Raw genomic sequence first — 23,450 nt, 5'->3', positions numbered from 1 at the left:
TTCCAGATCTTATTCTATATGGGATTTTAGGAACAGCTGAAAGTATGGTTCCTAAACTTTTCTCAAAAAGATAGCATGACCACTCTTTGGTAGACTCCAAATTATATGCTAGTAAAGGAAGCTTGAGGAAAACTCACATGGATCAAAGCAGAAACAAAATATAAAAATAGAATAATACTTTTATTATAAAATTCAAGTAACAAAAACGTTGAACAGACTTACAATTAAATAAACATTGGAAAAAGAAGACACAATAAATAAATTACGTTATTGAAAAATTTACTTACCTAAAACCATTGAGACAGGATAATTCATGCAAGTGAGAAAGTTTATTCAAAGGTCATAAATTTTCTAGTTTTTAATCTTAAATGAAGGGCTTGGTGGACAAGGCGCATAAGTGCAGTTTGTACTATTTCAAGAAATGCATTTTCTAACTTTCGAAATTACATGGATCCTAATGGCGGAAAGAAAATTCAAACTGACTTTTCGATGCTTAAAAATTGGAATTTTGGAGCCAATTTTTCACAGAATCCGTATTGAGACTAGTTTTACTTGAAATTATTAGTATCTCAATTTTTTCAAAAACAACACTTATGCACCCTGTCCTCCAAGCCCCTTAAATGTGCGACTTGCAGCTCTTTCAGTGGAAAGTAAAGGAATTGTGCACTTTTGCAGCATGAACAGACAAGCAAAATGGATCAAATGTTTTTTTTTCTCATGATATGATTGAGAAGAGGAGATTTGAAATGTCCACAGAGAATTTAGAAAACCTTCCACTCTAGATTTTAGATGTGTTGCAGTTGTAAATAATAAATAATTCCAATCTTTCCAACATTGTAAACAGAATTCAAAATTAATCAAGAAATTTTAGGTACAAAAGACAGAAATTTCAAAAGATTTCAAAAAGATTTCGATTCCAAATTTTTCTAAGAATTTTCTTTGCACTTTCAGTTTAAAAATAAGAGAATATACAACCTTACACTCAATTAGAGACTAACACTTATGGTATTCAAGTAATTGACATATTTTGGGCTGAGATTCTTAGTACACAACACAGACTTTGTGGGGCATAATTTACAAATAGTTGCAGAAGCTATTTAATATTAATTTCATTATTTTTTGACAAATGAGAGGGATGTTCTGAATGGGTAGTCACAGAATTAGTTAAATAGTAACAAATATGTTGACCAATTAAGGGTGGGTCTGGTGCGTTCAAACTTTTATTGGTAAGTCAAGAACTTCTAGGGTGCTTACATCAGATTTAGACCAGAAATTTTGCAGGGGAAAATCTGAAATAATATGATTGTGGCTCTATTCTAGGTCAACACATAACATCCCCCTCCGAAAAAAGGGGACAAGATTCAATGAAAATTTGTAAAAATTTACCAAGTTCAATTCCCTAATTTTTTTTTCATTTCAAAATGATCACATGCTTTTTCAGGAGTTCAACTTTCTCTTCCATTATTTTGAAAAATTCAACCTTTTCCCAAGTTATAAAAGCAAATTTTTCAAGTGATAAAAGAGTTATTATTCATGTGAGAATTGAAAAAAACCAAAAAAAAAAAAAAAAAAAAAAACATCACACACATAATACTCTTTTGGACCACTTTAGTACATCTTTGAAGTGCCTCATGTATGCATAGTGTCAGTCTGTAGCGTCAGACTAAACGTAGGTAATCTATAGAATGTGCAACCTAGAGGTCACAGCAAAATTACAGGTGGCGATTAATTTTAGTTGCTCTTCGTTCAATGCTGGATTATATTAATATACGAAAAATAAGGATGGTTTGATCGTACATGCATGTTCATTTGAGAGAAAAAATGACAGAAACACCATTGACATGAAAATAACTTTTCAAAAAGTTAACTCTGGTTTGAAATTCTTTTGATTATTATTAACAGAGGCAACAGAGAGGGTAATATCTCAGAGGGTATCGCAGGGTATGCAGAGGGTCTACCTCTGCATTGATGGAATGTATGCTTGATATAATGGACGATCTGTAAAGCCCCACGTCAACAGTAACAGTTCATTACTATACCTTGCTAAAGCTAAACAAAAATATTGATAATTGCTATGAAAAAATATTGCTAAGAGATAAAGAAATTTTCAAACATTAGTTCATAAACTTCTCAGAAGAAGAAATTCATCGATTCTTTTAAATAATGACAATGACAATCTAAACAAGTTGATCAAACAAACAAAAAAAAAAAAAAAAAAAAAACAAGATTTTAATGAAGTGAGAGAGGAATAGAGACAGGCTTCATCCATCAATCAAGGCACAAAACTTCCTTGGCTTAGACTGCCCTTCGTCCTCCATTAAAAGGAAAATATGCTTGATTATTTCGCTAATCAGGTTTAGAGGGAAAACTTGATGAGTTAGGTTGTCATATACATTACATTGACAACACTTTACTTTAATCAGTGCTTGTCAAAAGTTTCATTTATCAGTTACTTTCTAGAACAGATTACTTTTTTACAGATTTGTAGGTAGAACATAAAATGTTACTTGCTGCTCAGAACTATGTCATCTAGATGCTTTACATTAAGAGAAGGCACAAATGACCGACTACATATGAGTGTACAATAGTATGTTTCTATTACTTTTAACAGCCTGTTCAGTCAGTTCTTACACACACACAAAAAAGGAAAAGCGAGAGAGAAAAAAAAAAACAGAAGAAAAAAAAACCTTGTTCACATTTCAGAGCATCTAGGGTTGATCTACACAGTACCAGTGATTTTTCCTAGGATTTAGAGATAGCATGATGCAGTAAATATTTAGTGACAACAAGAAGGGGAAATGAGTAGTTGAGAAGGGAATTACCTACCGCTAATCATACACATATCCGATTTATCTTCTTAGATATTCAAGGTAAAAAAGAGTGTAAGTTAATCTTATTCTGATCTCAGTACCATACAAACACAAAAAATTCTAACATTAGGAATTCAGTACCAAGTAAGTGGGCTAAAAGAAGAGTTACATATTTTATCTAAAATCCAGACACAATGGCACTGAACATATTGGAAAGATGCAAAGTATTCACAGATGTGTATACAACTTATGTTAATAATAATATGGCCAAAGAGTTGATAGTCTTAAAAAAGGTTTCCCTCAAATACTGAGCTGCAGTTTTAGGACTGAGTAACATTGTCGATCAAGTCAATTAAGAACAATGCATCATTCCAATGAACGTTGGCTGTGTAAAAACAATTATAACAACCATTCAACACATTTTGGCATTTTAAAAACTGGACTGAAACATCAAATCACAGAATTCCCCGGCTTTGGATGGCCATTTTCCATCATAAAAGCGCAGGGATTTAAAGTAGCAGGCTACAATAGATGATCAATCTAAACTGGAATGGATGATCAAGTATTTACAGGTTTGATCACGACAAAATCCTCAAAATGTTGTGCTGAAACATGATAGCATGAAAACAAGGGACAACAATTAAGATACGACGCATACATATTTACCGAATTTACTATGAACCTTGCTGGAAATGTGAACAGCTCCTGACGCAACCTCATACTGTGATTCACTTGTATCGAGTTGTTGAGCACAATTTTCACTCTTTGAATTTCTACAGAGTAACAGTAAGAAGATAATAAAACAGAGAAGGCACAGGATGACACCATTCTTAGATACAATACGTAGGAAACGGAAATTTTGTGGATCTGAATCAAGTAAGCAATTAGGGGAATGAATTAATGATCTGTGCCACACTTCATTCTTGACAAAAGGCAGTGAATAAAATTGAGTGTTAAATAAGTAGAGTAGTAAGAAAGGTCCTATCATTCTATTAACCGATGCTGAGAAAGGTTGGCATTTAAATACAATTCAAGCCTACAAAATAAGTTGATTTTTCATAAAATTGTAAGAAATGTTACGAATATGATGTCAGTAACGCTATGTTTCAACATCAAGTACTTTTGGAGCAGTAGAAGACAAAGTCCTAGTTTCGGTTTGAGACTTCAGGAAGGAGAATCGATTGAACAAATGCTTCGAAGAAATAACGCCGTACCTGAGTCAGCGTATGCTTGAGAGCTATGAAGAAAAATGATAAATTTCACTTTTCTGCACAGTGAATGAGAGAATTGTGCCTATTATTTACAAGAGCATACAACACATACATACATACATTTACTAAACTGCAATAAGTTTGATTTAAAATGGCAACTTTTACAGAGCATCAAGTTAATTTGTACAGAACTCCCAAAAATGGGAAAACACTCTGCTGGAAAGGCAAAGCCCGAAAATAGATTTTTCTTCTAAAAAAATCCAGTAAAAACTTTTCTCTGTTACTAGCTAGCGTTTGCACCTGGGAAAGAGTGCATTCAAGAGAGGATTTTGCTCTCAATGATTAAAGGGGGCGGGTGGGGGCAGAGAGAAACATACTCTAGAACGCAAACCAATGTAAGTATTTCTGCGATTTCTCCATCAATGTATTGGTTCAGAGCTGTAAAATTCCATATGTTCTACATCTTTAATTACAGATTAATTATAAGTATGAGAAGATCAAACTGTATCTATATTGGGCGCTTTGAAGTTGTAAATTTTACGTAAAAATCATATCCCTAGAGAAACATGACTGGAAAAATCAAACATAATTTGTGTGAGTTTAGAAGCTTCCAGAATAACAAGTAAACCTACCATCTCTTAGTCCTTGAAGGAACACTATACAAAGGTAGACTAAAAAAATACATGAATATTTTTAGAAAGACAATTATTTGAACATCATTCTTTCAACATTAAAGCCAGACACCAAAATAATAAAAGGTAAGCATTTTTGTTCAAGAGTTTGATTTTTTACATTTTTTGATACTTAAAAGGTAAGAATAGGCATCTACCTAAATTTATCAGAAGTAGGTACAGTAAAGAAGGAATGCTCAAAGACTTGGGAAGCCCAGAAGATTATAACTTATGCTTTCCTATATAATTTGATAGTTAAACTTAAAAACTCTGTTGGAGAACAGTGATGAAACGAAATGATAAGAGAGAAAACCTCTCAGAGATTCTTTTAAAAAAAAAATTTAAAAAAGAAAGTGATTTTTAGAAAGCCACAAGAGGGAGATGAAGCAAAGTTAAATCATGATTTTGTTTCCAACACATCTAAAGTAATACTTTTAAACTCAATAATATCTACAAATTATCATGACAAATTTATTGACAGAATATTAGACCATGAGAATCGATACTTGCTCATAAAGCAAGATTTAAAATATTTCTTTGTAAAAGTGCAAGAGTCACTGATGTTTTCAACCGTTTATTTACAGTCTACTAAACTTGGAATATTGGCTTCCTTGTGGATAGGTTCCATTGTATTTTTCAAAAAATCTCCATGAAGAACTAAACCTAACAGATATTGTGCACGGAATAATCTACAACAATTAGCAATAAACACCAATATTGGAATTTGAGTACATGTTTCAAGCAGACGCTATATCATTTAACACATATTTTTGATTTGAGAGGTGAAGTTTTTAGTTTACAATGATAGCTGTAAATGAAACATCTAAGATGCATTCAGAGGCAGACTGGCTAGGATAAGTGGCTGACTTATCATCAAATTCACTCCAAAAACAAGGGATATTCATCCAAAAAGAAGAATTTCACAAGGGCCTGCGCAGCCAATAATTGTTATAAATATTTGTATGCTGTCGAATATGAGGCATTCTTCTTATTGCATGTCCTAGTTGAGATGCCTAGTTCCAGTAATGCTCTGGGGGTCAGTCTACCACTGGATGCATTTTAATGAAAAGATGGAAGAAGAAAAGAGAACAGGACGTTGAAAGCTATCCATTGAGAAATAATTGAGTATTTGTTTAGTCATGCTAGGGTGCTCTAGAAAGAGAGCTTACAAATTACGATAGTTGGAAAATTTGCAAAATAAAAATTGATTTTAAGTAGAAAAAGTACAAAAAAAAATAAATAAATAAATAAATAAATAAAACATTGAAGTATTCAATCAGAAAGTTAGCTGGACAGAAATTTTACTCAAGTTAGAAAAAGCAAAAGGCACATAGAATAGAGCATGACAAAGATACAACATTGAAATTATAAAAATAGATTTCATAAAAAATAACAATATAAAAACTGTGAATTCACTAGCGATGAAATGGAACAGTTAAGAATACTGCTGAGGTAAAACTTTTTACTTAATTAACTTGTTAGCATTGAAAATTTTGTTCCGAATTTTATCCTAAGTAATTTGCTCCCTCAGAGATGCCCCGAAAAATTATGATTATTTAAAATAACATAGCTCCGTGAGACCAAAACAGTGTTTTAAACAAACTCACTGACAAGCTTGGGATAAACCTGAGTTATTTGTGCAGAAGATCATTCTATTCAAATTAATTTTAATGGAATTTGCAGGCTTCCTTTAAATAAAAATGTTCAAAAAAATAAAATGCAATGGAAGACTGAACTTATACAAAAATTAAAAATCCACAGAACAGTAAAGGTCTTCAGTTGTAATTGATAGCAACAATTTTATAGTTGATCAGAGCGTTTTTTAAAGTTTCTTACATTTTCTTTGAATGCTTGCTACAAGCTCTGTTACTCTATTATTATAGTAAAGAACTCATCATCACTATTAACCAGCTTCTCTCGATAAAATTTACTACATATTGGTACGGATTTCATTGAAAATTTAAGACGACTTTGTCAGTGGACTAAAAATTGATATGCAAATATTACAGATGAAATAAAATTTACACTCCTCTTTGATAAATTCCAATGTAACAATTCTAAAGAAAAGTGAGGGAAAGATTTCAATACTTGATGAACTTGAGAAAGGTAAATAATTGAGGAAATATATTAACGAGGGATGTGAACCCTTTAAAAGAACAAAGAGAGGAAACTCCTTGTTTTTCAGTTGCTAAGTAGTCCTACTGGAAATTTAATAGGATAAAATCTGCAAATTTTATGAATTCTTGCTAAGGTAGGAAAAAATTAGAGGGAAGAAAAAACCCTGAATAACTCTTGGTAAATGGTAATGGAAAGTAGAAAATAGATCCAATTCTTGAATACTCGGACCAGCCGAGACTTAACTTACAGTTTGACTAAAGTTAAAATTTGAATAGAGCCATAAAAATCATTTATTCGTCCTGAAATGATGTAAAAAAATATGTTTGTTTTTGACAGAATGTTTTGAGGTACTGTATTCTGCGATCGAATTCATTCAGGTACTGATTAATTGATGCAATGAATCTAAAGAGGCGGAATGTAACAGAACAGTCAGAATGTCTGAATTACTATACAGAAAGAGAAGTATGAAAATAAAACACCCAAAAAGACAAGTGTGACAGTCCACAGAAAGAAGAACCTCAGTCCACAAAAACTCAAAATTGAGCAATTTTTTAAAATCATTCAGTGAAAATATAGGAAAAAAAGATGTCAAACCAAACTCAAATTACAGAGGCTCGGGGTTTCCACTTCAAAAAACGCATTTTTGAAAAAAAGTTCTTTATGATTCTAACCTATTATGTTCAAGATACAAAAAAACCGGATCATAACACAATTTAATGCCCGCTCCGTTTACAAAAAATTAACTTAACCCGTTCGCATGCGATGATCAATTTGCCTTCTGCACCTAGAAATGCAATGATGACTAGACAGTTTTCAAATAAAATACTTCATTGCAGCAAATTAGAAGAAAAATCACTAGGAATCATTTAGGTTGGCAACAGAACACTCCTACATCGTCTTGAGAATAGTGCTCGAGACGTTATTTATATGGAAATTGAAAAAATGCGACCAAAACAATTGCCTAGGAATGCTGCGAGATAACTTGTCAATTCAGGTATATTTCCTAGCATGCATAGATGAGTATACTCGCTAAATCATGCACCACTACTGACTACTTGATTACTTGCAACTCATTCTTCAGGACTGTAGAGAGCATATTGCCAAAATTGTAAAATTCCGTTTAATCACCTGACTAGGTAAAATCGCCCTACTAAAAAGTTTGCATCTGTGGACTGAGATCCCTTAATCATGGTTGGTCAAGAATCAATGAGAGATAATTGGCAAAAAAAAAGAGAGAGAGAAAAGAAAAATGAGCTAATTCCTTGGATAAGGGTTCCCAGCAATATTTACAATCTTTACATGCCCCATCGTGGAACATACAAGACCACAAAATTACAAATTATTTCAGTTGCATTCAATCAGGTGCTGATGGTGAACTAAAAAAGAGAGCACAATGTGGTCCAAAAAAATGTGTTTCCTTGAAAAGCAGTAATTTTCTGGGATACCGTCCCCCCTCTCCCTTAGAAATGGTACTTATGTATTTCCTACGATTTTCTGATACTTACAGAAATCTGCACTCATCTATAGGGATCTGATGTAGATCTAGCAGTTTCTCATGGATTATCTTCATTTGAAATAATGAGTAACCTAAAGTTTTTGCAATCAATACGTCATCTGTTTAGGCCAGTAAAAATTTAGAGCTAATGAATTATAAAATAAACCTATGACATAAAACTTCAATGTACACAAAACCAAGGTCCCAAAAATTAAAAAAAAATCGGGATCCAGAGAAGGAACTTGAAACGATCAGTTTCAGGTTTAGCTGGGAACCGCGGACCAAAGGCCTATTTACAGATTAAAAAGTTAATAAATTAATTTGATGGACCAGGATTTCACATGGAGTATGGCATAAAGCGAGGCATTTTACCGAACCTACCATCAGAGGTCCAGTGATTAAGACACCGAAAACGGATCAGGATACTTCGTACCTAAGAGCAGCATATTAGAATAGGCCGCAGTCCTTGAGATTGTTCTTGATGATTACATCAGTCACTGCATCAAAAACAAACTGAATATTGTTCGTATCAGTCGCACATGTGAAGTGCGTGTAAATTTCCTTTTGATCTTTCCGTTTGTTCAGGTTCTCGAATTTCATTTGAATGTAAGCTGCTGCTTCTTCATAAGTATTGGAACCTGAAACAAAGTGACAAAATAAAAATTAAAGGAATGACAGAAGAAAGAAATAATAGATTAGGAAACAACGTTCTAATGGTAAAATTTCTATACACAAAGTCTATCAAATATATCACATGGAAAAGTGTGCTTGTGACAAAAAGGTTGAGTTTTGATCTTGGATAAAATTCCTTGAAATTCCCGTTAGTTATTTAGGGAGGCAAGGGGCATGGTCTAGCATGATATAATATTCAAAATTTCAAAAATGTATGATATACCTTTTTTGGAGGGGGGGGGGGAGAGAATGAAAAAGAAAATGAGAAAAACTATATAAAAAACCGCATGAAAGTGAGAGGCGGCTGCTCCTGATTGGCCATAGGGTAGGTGGGGGCAAAAATCCGCACCCCAGTTTTTTTCCAAGGATTGTTTAGGTTGGTACCCAGACCGTGTTAGTTACGATGGTAGTGGTGGTGTTGTTGTGTTGACGAAGTGTCGGACCGAACGGACGTGTTCCCTCGAAAATATGAAGAGAGTTAATTTTTTTGTGAAAAAAAAATCGATTTTTCCAGTTTTGTTTTGGCAAATTTCAAGTTTTGTAGTTGATAGAGAAATTTGAACGAACTGCAGTTCAAACAATGATAAGGATAGTTTGAATATCCCGCAGTCACTTTTGGGCTAATGGCCTTGGCTTTCAATTTTGAGGTTATATTTACCTACGTCATCAAATGGGGCAAAAAGCCGCAGGTCCGAAGGGACAAAAGGCCGCATGCGGCCTTCACTAAAATACCACTGATACTTAATCTAGAAACCAATACTACGAATACTAAATCTTTTGCTACATATTTTACAAAATATTATTAGCAATTACCAAAGATCCAAAAATGTAGGGTAGGTGGGGGCAAAAGACCACACTTTTCCGTTGCGGCAGACGACCACCGTATCGCGTGAAAATTTCGGAAATGAGGTATAATATCAACTATAGACCCTTAGGCACAAGATGGCACACTTTCCGGAGTTTTAAAAGCATTTCCGAAATTTTTTAATAAAAATCGTAAAAACTTCGGAAATGCTTTTAAAATTCTGGAAAGTGTGTCATTTTGTGCCTAGGGGGTCTCTAGTTGATATTTTACAATTCCAAAATTTTCACGCGATACGGCAGCCAACAGACGGCTGCAACAGAAAAGTTCGGCCTTTTACTCCCACCTATCTTACTTTGCCACTGGTATGTTCTCTCTTTGTGGCAAAATTGCTTCGCAGAACTTGCAACAGAGATTGGGGTTCTGCTACCCTTCTGAAACTGCCATCTTGTTACTGTCCCCTCAGCATTTCAGCACGATCAATCATTTGCTATGAAATAAAAGTAATTACAGCAAACTCTTGTTGTTGGCTTGGTCAATTGGTTACTTTTTTTTGTTTCTTTTTTTTTTTTTTACCACCTCAAATCAATTTTTAAAGGTTTCATGAGACGGTGAATATGATGTCAAAACAACTCACCTTGATATTCTGGGAAGCAAATGGTGAGAGGGCTTTTTGAGATCTTTTCTTCGAAGAGATCCTTCTTGTTCAAGAAAAGAATAATGGATGTTTCCACAAACCATTTACTGTTGCAGATTGAGTCAAAAAGTTTCATTGATTCTATCATCCTGTTCATTTCTTCGTCCTCTGCCAGAACTAAATCATAACCTACATAAAAAACAAACAGATTATTATTTTAAAAAAATAAATAAATGTAAATAAACGTTGCTTCATTATGATAGATATGATTTAATTAGTATCTACTGTACAGCTGTCCATTCTGGTAAATCCTCTCATCTCCAGGTGACGTACTCTAAAACATCTTAATAGGGGAAAGCTTGTTAAATGATGGATAAATGGTGAAAAAGACACGATACTCACCCAGCCTCTGACCAACATTGGCTCGCTTCCTTGTCTACATTAAGTATTTGAGGGGAGATAATCCTGAACGGATGGATGAAAAAATTATTTCAAGCGGGAAGAAATAATAAAAATGACTAATTTTTTTTCTTAAATTTTTTAAATTATATACCATTATCTAAACTTCATCAAAGGTTACCACCAGGTGATCTCCTGGCGAACAATACAATTCGATGATTTGTAGAAATATCTGAATAAAATTCCCATATTAATCAAAAAATTTAACCAATTATTAATTAGCTTTTCATGCTGACATTTTTGCAAAAACCTAGTGCATTTCAGAGAAGTGAGGGAAGCCCTTTGGAGAATTGTGGAGGCCTGCTGCTATTTGCACCCCTCCTCACTTGCAGAAAAAAATACGAGCGGAAGCTTTTCAGTTGTACTGAAGCTTTCATTTCAATTTTTAGTTATGAAAATCAGAGACAGCCTCGCCATAATTTCTCTTCCCTAATGATGCAGAGTTAGCAAAAATCATCAGTTTTACATGTGACCATATTCAGTCTGTTAAAATTACCTGATAATGCAACACAGAAAATGATGGCAGTAACGCCTTCAAAGCAATGAATCCATTTTTTCCGCTCAGAACGCTGACCACCAACATCAAACATCCTAAAAGGAAAAATTAAAACAAAAATTACTAATTGTCATTGAAAAGAAAAAACTAAAAAATAACCTTTGTTGAGAACTCTTTCCTGTCAAAAATCTTTCTCAACAGTAGCTGATTTTTGGTTGATTACTGATTTTCATCTTGATGCCATCAGGTCCTACTTAAACCAAATTAAAAATGCATGGTTTGTGACTAGTACACCATTAAAAGTGAATATAAATTATTAGTTTCCGAAAGTAACATTTTTCATCATAATTATAAAAATGATGGTTCAGTCACTGGGTCCATCAACATGTTAGAATTCCGCATATATCACATGGTATTGTACCCACAGCTTTTTTTACACTTTGCATGATACAATTAGGTAACAACTCACTTAAAATGTAGCCCTTTGAAGGTGAAATGTGTTTCAATAATTCCAGTTGTTTTAACTCGAGTGTGTAGAACATCTTGTTGGGTTGGAACATAGTTGGGCATTGAGATTCTGTCAAGTGCATTGAGATAGTATGCAGCAGAGTCATTGAGCTGGTATTCTCGTGACCGGGAAAAACAAAGCTGAACACCGGGGTCTTGCCACAGAGATTTCATAATTGCAACTAACTCCGGTGTGATTTCTCCTTCCTCTGCAGCACTGGCCAGAGTGAAAAACTGTCGTGCTGTATCCTGCAAAGAGAGAGACAAAACTTAGTAAACGCAATTAGGAATTTAAGCTTAGGTTAGGTTGAGCTTCCGAAAATTGATCGGCAGTTGTATGCATTAGTGGATTATTATCAAGGTTCATCTCAATGAGCTCAAAAGTAACTTCAATAATTTGCTGTATCTATAAAATTTGAGAGCTTCTCTCAATGAGTGATCAGTTTATTTAGGACTGAGGGACCTCCGGTGAAAGCTGTATACAGGGTTGCCACAAAATTTGGAAAATGAAATTCCCTGACATTTCCCTGACCTGTTTTGGTAAATTTCCTGATATCTGAAGATATGAAAGATGGTTCAGAGGTCATAATTTAAAACAGTTTTTGGACAAAATTTGTTGTTCAAACCTCAAACCAACTCTAACAAGCAAACAAAGGTGATTTCACACATTTTTCCTGACATTTCCCCGTTTTCCCTGACTTTTTAAAATTCCCTGATATTTCTCAGTTTTCCCTGACTGTGGCAATCCTATGTATAAAAGAACCCTGCACACCCAAAGGGGCTTAGTGGCCCCTAGTAGATCTTGATGGACCTTTGATAGGTTACACATGTTCAACATTAGCACAAAGCCAAAAAATTGGGCAATGTAGGAGCCGAGATATTCGCGATTTAAAACGCATATTGAGGAGAAAGTGCAGAGGCTAAATCAGTAAAGATGACAGGGCAGAGGATTGAGAAAAGCATGCATGCAGTGCAGAGCAACACCTTTCATTTCAAGGTAGGGAGTTAAAGACAAGCTCCTTGCTGCGCCCGTCAAATCTGAGGCAGATGCAAAACACCCGTAGGGAAGAAAAGGGTACAGTGTTTGTACCGGCAGAGCCTAAATGCACCTAAATGTATCAGAAGTCCGGCAATCACGAATATTTTGGCTACTACATCGCCAAATTGTTTAATTTTTTGCTTTGTGCTGATGATGAACTTTATGTCGAACTATGAAAATTTCATCGGTACGTACTAGGAGCCACTAAGTCTCCGAGAGTGTCTGGCTTTCTTCAAGCCTCTAAGAATTTTGTGGAGGGTCTCTGAAATTGCCTTGTACAGATCCTTGGAGAGAAAATTCTACAGTGAGACTCCAGAAACGTATATCTCGTTTGCAATATTTTAAAACTCAGATCTTATTTTACATTGTCAAAAATGAAGAACTCAACAGTATTGATAGAAATTTTCACAGAATATCTTTCACGCAGGGAAGGAAAATTCGGAAGTTTTTAGGAAATGATGTACACATGTGCAAACTCCACTTAAAAAATAAAATGGGACAGGAAGTCTGCGATGCCGCAAACAAAGATGTACATTCCTTAAGTTTCATTGTTAATATGCAGAGAGACAAAGAATAATAAGGAATTAAGTAACTTACAGCCTTTCCAGGATCAGCAAAATCAATTCTGAGCTGGCCCATGGCTCGAATAATGGCCATCAAACTCTGAATTGTATTACTGAAGACAACTGGTCTGTACTGCTCACATTCTTCTTTTGAATATCCTGTTTCATGAATGATTTTCATCTGCTTTACGATTGTGCTTTTACCAGATTCGCCAGCCCCTGTTGAAAAATAGCCAATAATTTTTCTAAAAAACTATGTTATGTATAAAAGTAGGGGTAGGTTTACTTACAAAATTGATTTTTGGCACATTAAGGATCTCAATTAAATGAAAATCTGACTTTATTGGCATCACTTACTGACTTTTTAATGAAACCTTTTTTACTCATTTTTCTGTAGACATTACTTGAGGAGCAATAGTTTTTTGAAAGGAAAAGTCTACAGTAAAATCAGTAAAAAAGTATTATCCATTAAAAAATCAATAACGGATCATCTTTTGAAATTCCATGCAGAGAGAGTAACCTCAAAGTACTGAAAGTTCAATTTGAAGTACGAATTTAAGTAAAAAATCAACCTAAATCAAAGTTACATGTAATGATTCAAGTTCAGAAAATTTTGGGGCTGTTCATGAAATAAATATGCGACTCTAAATTTTGGATTTTTCAACCTCCCTTCCTTCTTGGATCGCTTATAGGACGTAGGTTCTATCCTTAAACCCATGAAAACAAAGTTACGTAATGCTCTTCTCAATCTCCCTGCACCCTACTTATAGCATTGCATGTTTCAAGTATGGTTCTTAATTGTTTCAAGTTGAGCCGTTGCTCATTATCTTACTTGTAATATTACAAAAATTGAGAGGTGAGAATAAAGATATAAAGATGGAGCACTCGCATCTAATAACTTTGAGGAGAAGTGAAGCCACCTTGGTGCTCTGTGATTGTGCAAATAAGCTCGCAAATCCATGGCGGCAAATGGAAGTTTGATTTGAACTTGTTCTAGTGATTTTTGCACATTTCTTGCTCTAAACTTGTTTTAAATGCTTAAAACGAGCATATCGGTGACGTTGGAACGATGACTTTTGAAAATAAACCTACTTCGGCTCAGAAACAAGCAAGGATCTTAGATTACGTTAGTTTTTCTGTTGCCCCAGGTGGTCCCGCCGGTCCAAACAGGCAGTTACAGTCCCAGATGGTCATTACTCCTAAATGAGATTGATCGGTCGATGACGGACCAAAAATAATCTGAAGTTATAAGGTGTAAGGGGAAGTGAATTTGAGCAAAAATCAACCTGGGATACTTTCTTTACGCATTTATATTCCGCTACCGCTCTTTATATGAATTTCAAATCTCTCCCAATTTTGCCACCTATCTTCTAACCAATTGGAGAGGTGGCTTCAATTTATTCTCCTAGCGCTCCGTCTTTAGGTCTTACGGAGAGAACAAAACCAGTTCTTAAAATCATAGGCATGTACAATCTTGAATGCAACTCAGCATAGGTTTCTAGGCTTACAATACGAGTTGCTTCAAATGCAACCACTCACGAGGATTTTTATCCGACTAAGTAGAATTGAAACCAGGTTGCTGATGATGTAAAGGTCAAAATTTTTAGCAGAGTGCTTTCACACCTGAGGAGGAGATACCGAAAAAGGTCAGAGGCTAATTTGTAAACATACCTCCAATTGAATGTTTCAAGGTCTATAACCTGATAGATTAACTGATATCAAATGTACACTATACTTAGACCAATTAGTGACCGAATTTACAATACTCGATAAAGGGAGTTACAGTTCATAGCACCAAACATTGGAAACAATCATGATTTGATTAAGAGTTTCATTCATTGATGATGTTAGATTGTTCCGGTACAAACCTCCAAACTGCAGGACGGTAAGTTAGTAAAATCTGTATATTTAAGAATATTGGAAGATACCGCATTGCATTCGTCAGAGGCGAGTACCAGAACTAGCTAGATACATAATATCTCCATTAATTTACAACTAGTAATTCAATTTATGGCATCAATTACCTAATAGAAGTAACTTCACTTCTCTAGCTGCCTTTTCTCCATCCGCTCTCAGGTCCTTGTCGATTTTTTTGGACCGCTCAACGGCCTCTTTTTCCCTCGATGAACTTAAAGCACACCCCATTTTGTACTTAACTTAATAATTCAAAACTAAAATACAACTGAAAGACACAAAAACCAAAATTATTTAGCGATTTCCACACCCGTTTGTCACCATGAACTATCTCGGCACACACACTAACTCATATCACTCAAATTTTACACACACACACAGGCGCATCATCGGCGTCCCGCCGCTTGTCAACAAAAAACGCGAACTAGAAACGGTCAACAGCGGCTAAAGCTGTGATTGGTCGGTTTGAAAAAGGCTCCAAAGTTCAAACTCCGTTAAAATCATCATTCGTTTTCTGGGCAGCAAAGTTGCGCAATGAATTAACGATCGTTAGCGATCAAAGTGCTCGTGGTTTGTTCATTGTTCAGAGCTACCTCCTACCTCCCATAATATGAGCGGCAAAGATTAATATGCACGGTGGTGGTATTTTTATTGAGATTCATGGCCGCACATTTGCATCGAGAGCTGACCCCATTAATGCCAATAATAATTTAAACCCGAGCAAGACCGATGAGCTGGGATGCCGATAAAGTAAAGTGAGCTAAAAGGGGTACCCCAGTTATAGAGGGGGGGACTCCATTAGAATTGTTTTTGTTGAGAGATGCAATATAGGTGTTTCATATTTCAAATTCATTTCATGCCATGTGATACGACAAAATTCCTTCTTGGAGGGTACGTTTGATCCGATAAATGTATTTTTTATTATAAAAAATACATTTATCAAATCAAATATTTACTTACCGAGAAAAAAAAATCGAGCCCTCCCCTTGGGCAGAAGGCCTTGAGTCAAAGGACAACATTACTTGAAACTTAGAGACACCCTCTTTTCCTTGGTTACGCTTAGGAGAGCAGAATTTTTTGGAAAAAAAAAAAAAATTCCTAACTTTGTCAAAATTTTCTGTATGATTCTTTGATAAAGAATCTGGTAAGTATTGCTGTTGAACCTGCAGGAAAGCGTACCTTCATCTGCGTCAATGTAGACACTATCACATTTTACATTTGAAATAGAAAAATACTCAATGCTGTTTCTCGAAACCTTTCGCGATTTTTCTTTTGTATAAGAAGAAAAATCCGAGGAAAGATCTTAAATTTGTAAAATTTCAGGTGATAGCATTGGTTTGTTCTCTTTCAATAAAATAAAACGAAAATAGATATTTTGAAACACCAAAAATGCGATGCTTGTTCATTTAGTTTCACCATCAGTATGTAATTAATGTTAAGTACCTACCATTGAAAGAATTAGTGAACGTTTATTACTTGTTTCTAGCAATTAATGAGTAACCATATTCTTGAGATCAAATGTATGAATTTTTTGCATAGCCTTACTTCATTTTCCTTTCAAATTCGTGTCTGGAAAGTTAGTCTTACTGTTATTTCTAATTGGTTCAAAATGAGTAAAATAAGGAAAAAAATATTAAAGGTAAATTAAGGTACAATTGCAAAAATAATACACAGAAATACAATCATTAAGTTGAAGAGCATTATTTATTAATTCGTTTCATATTTTTCAAAAATAACGTTCTTCAAAGTATCACAGATAATAATTGGCCACAAGTAGAGCCAGGATGCAATAAATAATATTATGGGTTCTACGTATTTAAATTAAAATGTATGAGGACAATAAATAAAAATTATTGCAAATTTAAAAAATTTCTCTCTTTCTTTCTTACATTAAATTGAATGTAATAAATCTCATTTAAATACAACTTTGAAAACAATTTTAAAAAAAATGGAGAGTAAAAATAAATCAAATGGCTACTCACCAAGTAATCAGATAAGGAAGAATGTACTGAGGGAGTTCAGAGATGTATACTCCCTGGTGTCTCATTACACTCATCAATATCGCACAAAGATATAGGGTCTACAGATAGAATCTTTTAGATCCCATTTTGCGATAGTTTTATGTGCAAAATAGAAAAAAAAAATAAAAAACAGTAGGTGGCAGAAAAAAGACAAGCCCAGCAAAACCGAGCTAAAATAAAAAACCAAATATGAAAAAAATCGATCTTTTTTTCAATTGAACTCAAAAAATGTATATGTTAAGGAACCTTAGAGGTTCCAGTCTCATTTGTAGAAGACGGCACATGCAATTTGAGGCAAAGCAGGGTCCAATGGTCCTAATTTTACTTAGAGATATATCACCTCATTTAAGGCATTAATGACTACAGGAGCTGGTGGACCCCACCGTAAATTGAATCCAATAGCCATCGAAAAACTATTCAGTTCCTTTTCCTTCACTAAATGAGTGCAAGTTTCAATTTTGAAACCCGAAAATGTTACAAAGTGTGAATGTTCATGGAGAGTTGACAAATTCCAAGTTCAGAATTCATCGATGACGATAAAAGATCAACAGATTTTTGTGTATGTTCACCATGGAGAAACTGACAGCACAAATCAACTGCATAAGTTAGTAGCAAGGTTTCATACTAGCCAAAACAGAGGCCACCTCCGCCCTTATGTTTTGGATTCCTCCATCTCTTCTAACGAAAATAAAGAGAAAGAAAGATACTTGAAAAAGTACATTAAATTAAAGTGTTCATTCACTCTGTTGTGTCGTTAGGTATGCTACATTTCAGTTTCCAACAGTGACTAATTTGATTTCTTCCTCATTCATAGGTAGCAGCAAGAGATCTGCAATGGCTTTCTTCTTTTCTGAAATGAAAATTACAAAAAAAATCAAGAGTTTGAAAAATGTTTTGACAAATAATACACTATGTGATGAGAGAGGAAGTTCTCTTATCTAGAATTAGTAAGTGACACATAGTTGGTAAAACTACAAAACCGCAAATCTTGGTTTGCAACACTGCAGACTCCCAATTACATTTTACTTTTTTGAAGGATGACTGGTTATCGTGAATAATATCGCAATCAAACAAGGGAACCGATCAGATTTTTTTCAAAAATTTAAATGTATACCTCTTGTCGATCAGATGAGCCTTACACATGCAGAATTCATCGCTGCCAGTTGGCTAGATTATTTCACAACCCTTTTTAGGGTCACCTCAAGCACCTCTCATAACAACATCTTGCTACTGACCGTAGAAATTAAGATACCACGGGTTCAGTGAGATACAACAACCACTGAGTCAGGCCCTAACTACTACACCTTGTAAGCGAAGCGTACCTAAATGTCTGACTGTATTCAAAATCCGAATTTTTGGGAATTTTACGCTGCTCCCCCGGCTCATTGGAAAAGGAAAAAAATTACATGTTAACAATGAATTAATCGAAAGAGACCATGAGAAAAATGTCAGCTCCACTCAGTTGGCAGCTTAGGAAGTTCCCCTTGTTAAATCTACAACATTTATAAAAATTGATTTATTTATGATGAAAGGATATGATGAATCAACTCACCAAGAATAGTTTTTTTCGCATTTCTGATGTCATTTGGAAAATTGGTCAACTTATTTAAAGAGGAAATATCTTCATATTTAATGCACGCGGTTGCAATTTGCAGCTTTATACATCTGATTATAAGTTAAGGTTGTAATGTTTAATAATAGGTAAATCAAATAGGAACTAAAGCAGATATGCAGAAACATTCTGATCATGCAACTCAACCAGTCGCATGAAATAGGGGAACCCTGTCAGATTGTTTTTTTTTTTTCATGTCTCTTCATACAGAATTTTAGAAACAATATAGTCCATATTCACCTCACTTTTGGCATAATTTTTTGTTTTTGCATGATTTCAGAGAAAACATTTAACCTCCATGATTTTTTTCTTGTGTGCTATTAACCTAAACTGCACAGCACATGCGACATTTTTAAAAAAAATCAATCATTTTCCGATTTGTACCATAAAATGAGCCATTTTCAGATTTATAGACATACTTCCTTATGGAAAGGATTGATTTAGTTGCTTTGCAGCTAAATATTATAGAATAGATAAAAAGGATACAGGTGGGTAAAAATCTGTGAACAGTCTTTTGTCATCTCCACGGCGTTGAGCAAATTTACATGAGATTCTTTTAGACTTAAGGTGACTGTTTCCAGTGGGACCATTGCTGATCTGCACTTCATTAGTTTCATATCCTGATCATTCCTAGAATCAAAAACAAAGTAAAAATTGAACAGGCATTGAAACAACACTTAATTCAGTATTCTTTCCTAGTGACCATAACGATTTTCTGTCAGATTCTGAAACAAACAATGAGTTAACTAGTTTTAATCACAAAAAGTAGCGCTGCCTTCACATTTTGAAAACTCTTTTTGCAGCCTTCACATTTATATTTCAACCCATCGCAACTGGATTGGTTGTATGATCGCCGAAGTTTTGCAGCCCTGGAAACACCAGAGACGGAGCTGCACAAATAATATAAAGTTGACAATGTTGAGAAATTGCAAACCACCTATTTCTTGATGCTTATCACTAGAATTCTGTATGTCGGCACATTGTCACGGAAAATCAATGTATTTTTCCTGCTTCCATATGGTGGAAACCCTGGAATTTGAGGAGAGTAAAATGTTTACAGAAACGATTAGATTATTACATAATGGTAACTTTTAAAATATAATGAAGGCTCCTTACACTAAAAGCTTCAATTTAGAAATTTCTTCCTCGAGGGCATTGAAGATTTTGGTTTGGACGCGTGTTTTGATATCAACATCAGCAAACTCACTGAGAAAATCTTTGTCAATATGAGCCCTGCAAAAAAAAAAAAAAAATCGGAAACAGAATACTACTAAACATGGTTAAGATGACCGGTTGATGAGATGTGACTGGATATCTGAAAATGGGCCTTACCTTGCGCATAAAAATTTTCCTCGACTTTTTGCATGAGCTGCAACAATGTTTTTCTACAACTTAGGATTTTTTGTTTCGGAACTTCAGAAGTCATATCTTCTTCAATTTTTAAGCTTTCAGAGTCAAACTTGCATTAAAATTTCTGTATTTTGTTCTTTCATGCATTTGAAAAAAGTTAAGGAAAATTTTCTCCTGGAAGATAAGACCCTTTTTCACAGATTTGATTACTTACATGTAAGTATGTATAAAGACTCAACATGAGAAAAGACCATTCTAATTGTAAGTAAGCAAAACTCTCAACAGTAGGTACACCATTCAGCACCTTCCGAAAAAACATGTTTTGACAGGTTTCTTATTACTTCATGATCTCTGGGAAATTTTAGGTCTCTCTGGAAGAATTGGTTATCTTGACATGTTTCCAATCAGAAAAAACAAATTCACTCACAAATTACAGGAGGAAATTTTTCGATCTCATGTTATTCTTCGGTAAAAATAATTTTGATAAGTTATGGAGGCTCATGCTGATACATAAATAGCTCTGACCCCCTGTCCAAGAACTTTAGCTTACTGTAATTAAATTGAATGGTTTGTATCATAACTGTGTTTCTACAGTGGAGGAGCTTCGCAGGATAATCTAGATGCAAAAGGACGGAATAGTGTACGTACCGGCTAACAGATACTGACTGGTCTATCAAGACACCAATGCTTTTCTTCAACAGCGATATCTTTGGCAATACTTCAGTTTCCATTCCATCCAATCCATTGCTAATGTCATTCACTAAGTTTTCTACCAACTTCCTACATTCAGAGTAACAGGTCTGATCACCGCCCATTGCAGGATTCTGAAAACTGGAGAAACAAATAATGGCATTATAGTTTTTTCAAATTTTTTCAACAAACAACAGGCTATGTGACAAATCTTGTATCTCATGGTTCAAGTTCACCTGTTTATATGGCACAAATTCTGGGAGTTTGCAGGGCTAAAGCATCAGCTCTGCATTGGGCCACTAGACTGCCTGAAATAGAAAAAAATCACATGTTTCCTCTTCAAAATATGGTGTAGAAAGCAACCCACACAACAGAAAGTTGCAAAATCAACTCCTGAAATATATTTAAGGAATTACTTTAAACAAGGATCAAATGGACATTAAATTATACAAATGCTGTCATTTTTACTTATTTCCTTTTACCAACGATCATTTTAAAAATGTATACCTTGTTTAGGAATTGATTCCTAGCCGTTGCACTGTGCAATTCATTTTCCTCATGAAAGTTTGATGAAAAATCATGTTGCAAAGTGCTTTAGTCCACACCTTGCCTGAGAGGCCCAATGGAGATTATAAGCTGTTGCAATAAAGATGCACATCTTCAACCTTCAATCATCAGTATTTTGAAACACCTTGTGGTTCTGCAGGTACTTAGATAAACGACATTTGAAAGGGAGGTTACCATACAATTTGGAGTATAAATGTGTGACTCAGTATTGATGATATTCTAGGTTTGCTTTGCTTACGATCACTGCACTGGCAGTAATAATGAGAGATACTACATTTTTCCAGCCCAATAAGGACAGGTGTTGGCTGACGTAGTGTTGGACTATGGAGGAGGATATGATCGACGATTCCTCATTAAGATTCTTGGGTTTGAAGGGATACTTCCTTGTTAAGCGAAAATTGTTTCGGTTGCGGAGAATTCAAAGAGGTCGAACGATGTTTCTGTAGTTTTGTTAGAAACATTCCCATACAGTCTAGCCATGCCATGCCATGCTCTTTTCGGGAGAGGGTTTAAAGGCTGATATGCACCTTTGAAGAGGTCAAGATTGAAAAATCAAGAGAGAGAAGCAAGCTTGAGAGACGTACTTACATAAGACATGAGAAAAAAACCAAGTGCTTGAAACAAGAAGCGGCAAGAAAGAAGCAAGATCAGTATCCTCAAGAATGTTTGAATGTTTGTTTACGTTTGTAGGTTAGGTTTCCTGTTCAGACCAAGTTCAGACACCTGAGCAAACCTGGCAACCCTGATCGCCTAGACGCGGTACATGTGCTTTCGGTGTGCTCAACTTTCTGCGTGCGATTTTTTCCACAACACGGACTTAGTAAAATTACATTTCGTGAGCAAGAAACTCATCTCAAAGGTATGCGCTGCTACACTACACTATTGATAGGGTTTTCACGTGATGCAACTACATTCAGCCTCTGAGCCTGAGCCCACGCCAAGAGGTAAGAAGCAACCGTTTTTTTCGCTAATCTACTTGTTGGGCTAATTTTCATGAACAATACCTAGGTACTTACGTTTGATCGATGATCAACATCTTTGGCAAGTCTGAATTTCACACTATCGTAAATTAAGCGTTAACAACTCGACAAACGTTCAGTTCTTCAGATGTTTAGCTAACACTTAAATTCAGATTATTCCAATCTTGCTGTTCTTGTTGAATACGTTACTTCTGCTTTGACACGTTAAATCATTACAGTAATCTACGCCAAGGTAATCGAGGATCGAGGTTCGAGGAAGAATCGCCATTACTCATGAAGCAGAACCATGCGGCTGCGCGCGTAGCGTGCTGTCAGGGTGCTGCGCACGCGCACGCGCTATGCAATTTTATGAATGAACCTTCAAAACAGAACGGACCAATGAGAGGCCTAGAATTCGTCTCGTACGCATCGTAGTACTACGCGTAGTATTTTGTAGTAAGTGTTGCCAGATCGAATGAGCAAATGACAGTGAAAGCTCTCTATGTCATGAAATATCACTAAATATCCGAGATTTTGATTGGAATTTTGCAGTTTCTCATCTTGCGCGCTCCAGCGGCACGAAAATGAATTAAACCCCTCACAAATCTATTCATAATTATTGTACTGAATAGAGTTTTCCGTCGAAATATACGTTAAGCAGCTGTACCTAAGTCCTCAACAGAATTACTGCTGTTTTGTCTATTATAGAGTATCTTGATTAGGTCTACTTTTGCGCATTTACTGACGCGCGCTTCCTCATAACTCTAGTAGATTACACGTACAAGACGCAATTTCCTGTTTTAATTAAACCAGCCACATCATTAAGGTTATACTAGTCGAATTTTGAGGGAATCTCG

General features: G+C 35.1%; 3 protein-coding genes across 4 annotated transcripts in view; 1 reads left to right on the top strand and 2 right to left on the bottom strand.

Moving 5' to 3' along the window:
* Positions 1 to 161: 161 nt before the first annotated feature.
* Positions 162 to 15,761, bottom strand: Galphai (G protein alpha i subunit). The gene is made up of 6 exons (XM_019054106.2): positions 15,505 to 15,761; positions 13,515 to 13,699; positions 11,841 to 12,127; positions 11,372 to 11,466; positions 10,417 to 10,605; positions 162 to 8,943 (listed from the first exon to the last, which is right to left on the bottom strand). The coding sequence occupies exons 1-6, from the start codon at positions 15,623 to 15,625 to the stop codon at positions 8,753 to 8,755; spliced, it is 1,068 nt and encodes a 355-aa protein (XP_018909651.1). The 5' UTR covers positions 15,626 to 15,761; the 3' UTR covers positions 162 to 8,752.
* A 1,318-nt stretch (positions 15,762 to 17,079) lies between these two features.
* Positions 17,080 to 22,866, bottom strand: LOC109038933 (uncharacterized). Of its 2 annotated transcripts, none has more exons than XM_019054207.2 (6): positions 22,651 to 22,866; positions 21,026 to 21,208; positions 20,144 to 20,260; positions 19,514 to 19,657; positions 18,968 to 19,080; positions 17,080 to 18,265 (listed from the first exon to the last, which is right to left on the bottom strand). In XM_019054207.2, the coding sequence occupies exons 1-6, from the start codon at positions 22,668 to 22,670 to the stop codon at positions 18,186 to 18,188; spliced, it is 657 nt and encodes a 218-aa protein (XP_018909752.2). In that variant the 5' UTR covers positions 22,671 to 22,866; the 3' UTR covers positions 17,080 to 18,185. The 2 variants fall into 2 exon arrangements, with proteins under 2 accessions (XP_018909752.2, XP_018909753.2); XM_019054208.2 differs by lacking the exon at positions 22,651 to 22,866 and adding an exon at positions 22,223 to 22,341.
* pip (heparan sulfate 2-O-sulfotransferase pipe) overlaps positions 22,406 to 23,450 on the top strand; it is a 159,281-nt gene continuing 158,236 nt past the window's right edge. The window contains exon 1 of the mRNA XM_072301859.1: positions 22,406 to 22,578. The gene's annotated coding sequence lies outside the window, so the exon portion shown is untranslated. The remainder of the gene's footprint in view (positions 22,579 to 23,450) is intronic.

Source organism: Bemisia tabaci, chromosome 1, assembly GCF_918797505.1.
Source record: "Bemisia tabaci chromosome 1, PGI_BMITA_v3".
Lineage (NCBI taxonomy): Eukaryota > Metazoa > Arthropoda > Insecta > Hemiptera > Aleyrodidae > Bemisia > Bemisia tabaci.
Note: the sequence above shows the minus strand (reverse complement) of the source record. Positions and strands in the feature narration are given on the sequence as shown.

Bases quoted from the DNA above. Each gene is read 5' to 3' on its own strand.
- Galphai (XM_019054106.2), bottom strand. From the start codon at position 15,625: ATGGGGTGTGCTTTAAGTTCATCGAGGGAAAAAGAGGCCGTTGAGCGG. The intron at 12,128-13,514 runs GTAAGTTACTTA...CTCTCTTTGCAG, and splicing joins TTGCTGATCCTGGAAAGGCT to GATACAGCACGACAGTTTTT. The intron at 11,467-11,840 runs GTGAGTTGTTAC...TTTTCCTTTTAG, and splicing joins TTCAAAGGGCTACATTTTAA to GATGTTTGATGTTGGTGGTC.
- LOC109038933 (XM_019054207.2), bottom strand. From the start codon at position 22,670: ATGTTGATCATCGATCAAAC. The intron at 21,209-22,650 runs GTAAGTACCTAG...TTGTTTCTCCAG, and splicing joins ATGTTGATCATCGATCAAAC to TTTTCAGAATCCTGCAATGG. The intron at 19,658-20,143 runs GTAAGGAGCCTT...TTTTGATTCTAG, and splicing joins TCTAAATTGAAGCTTTTAGT to GAATGATCAGGATATGAAAC.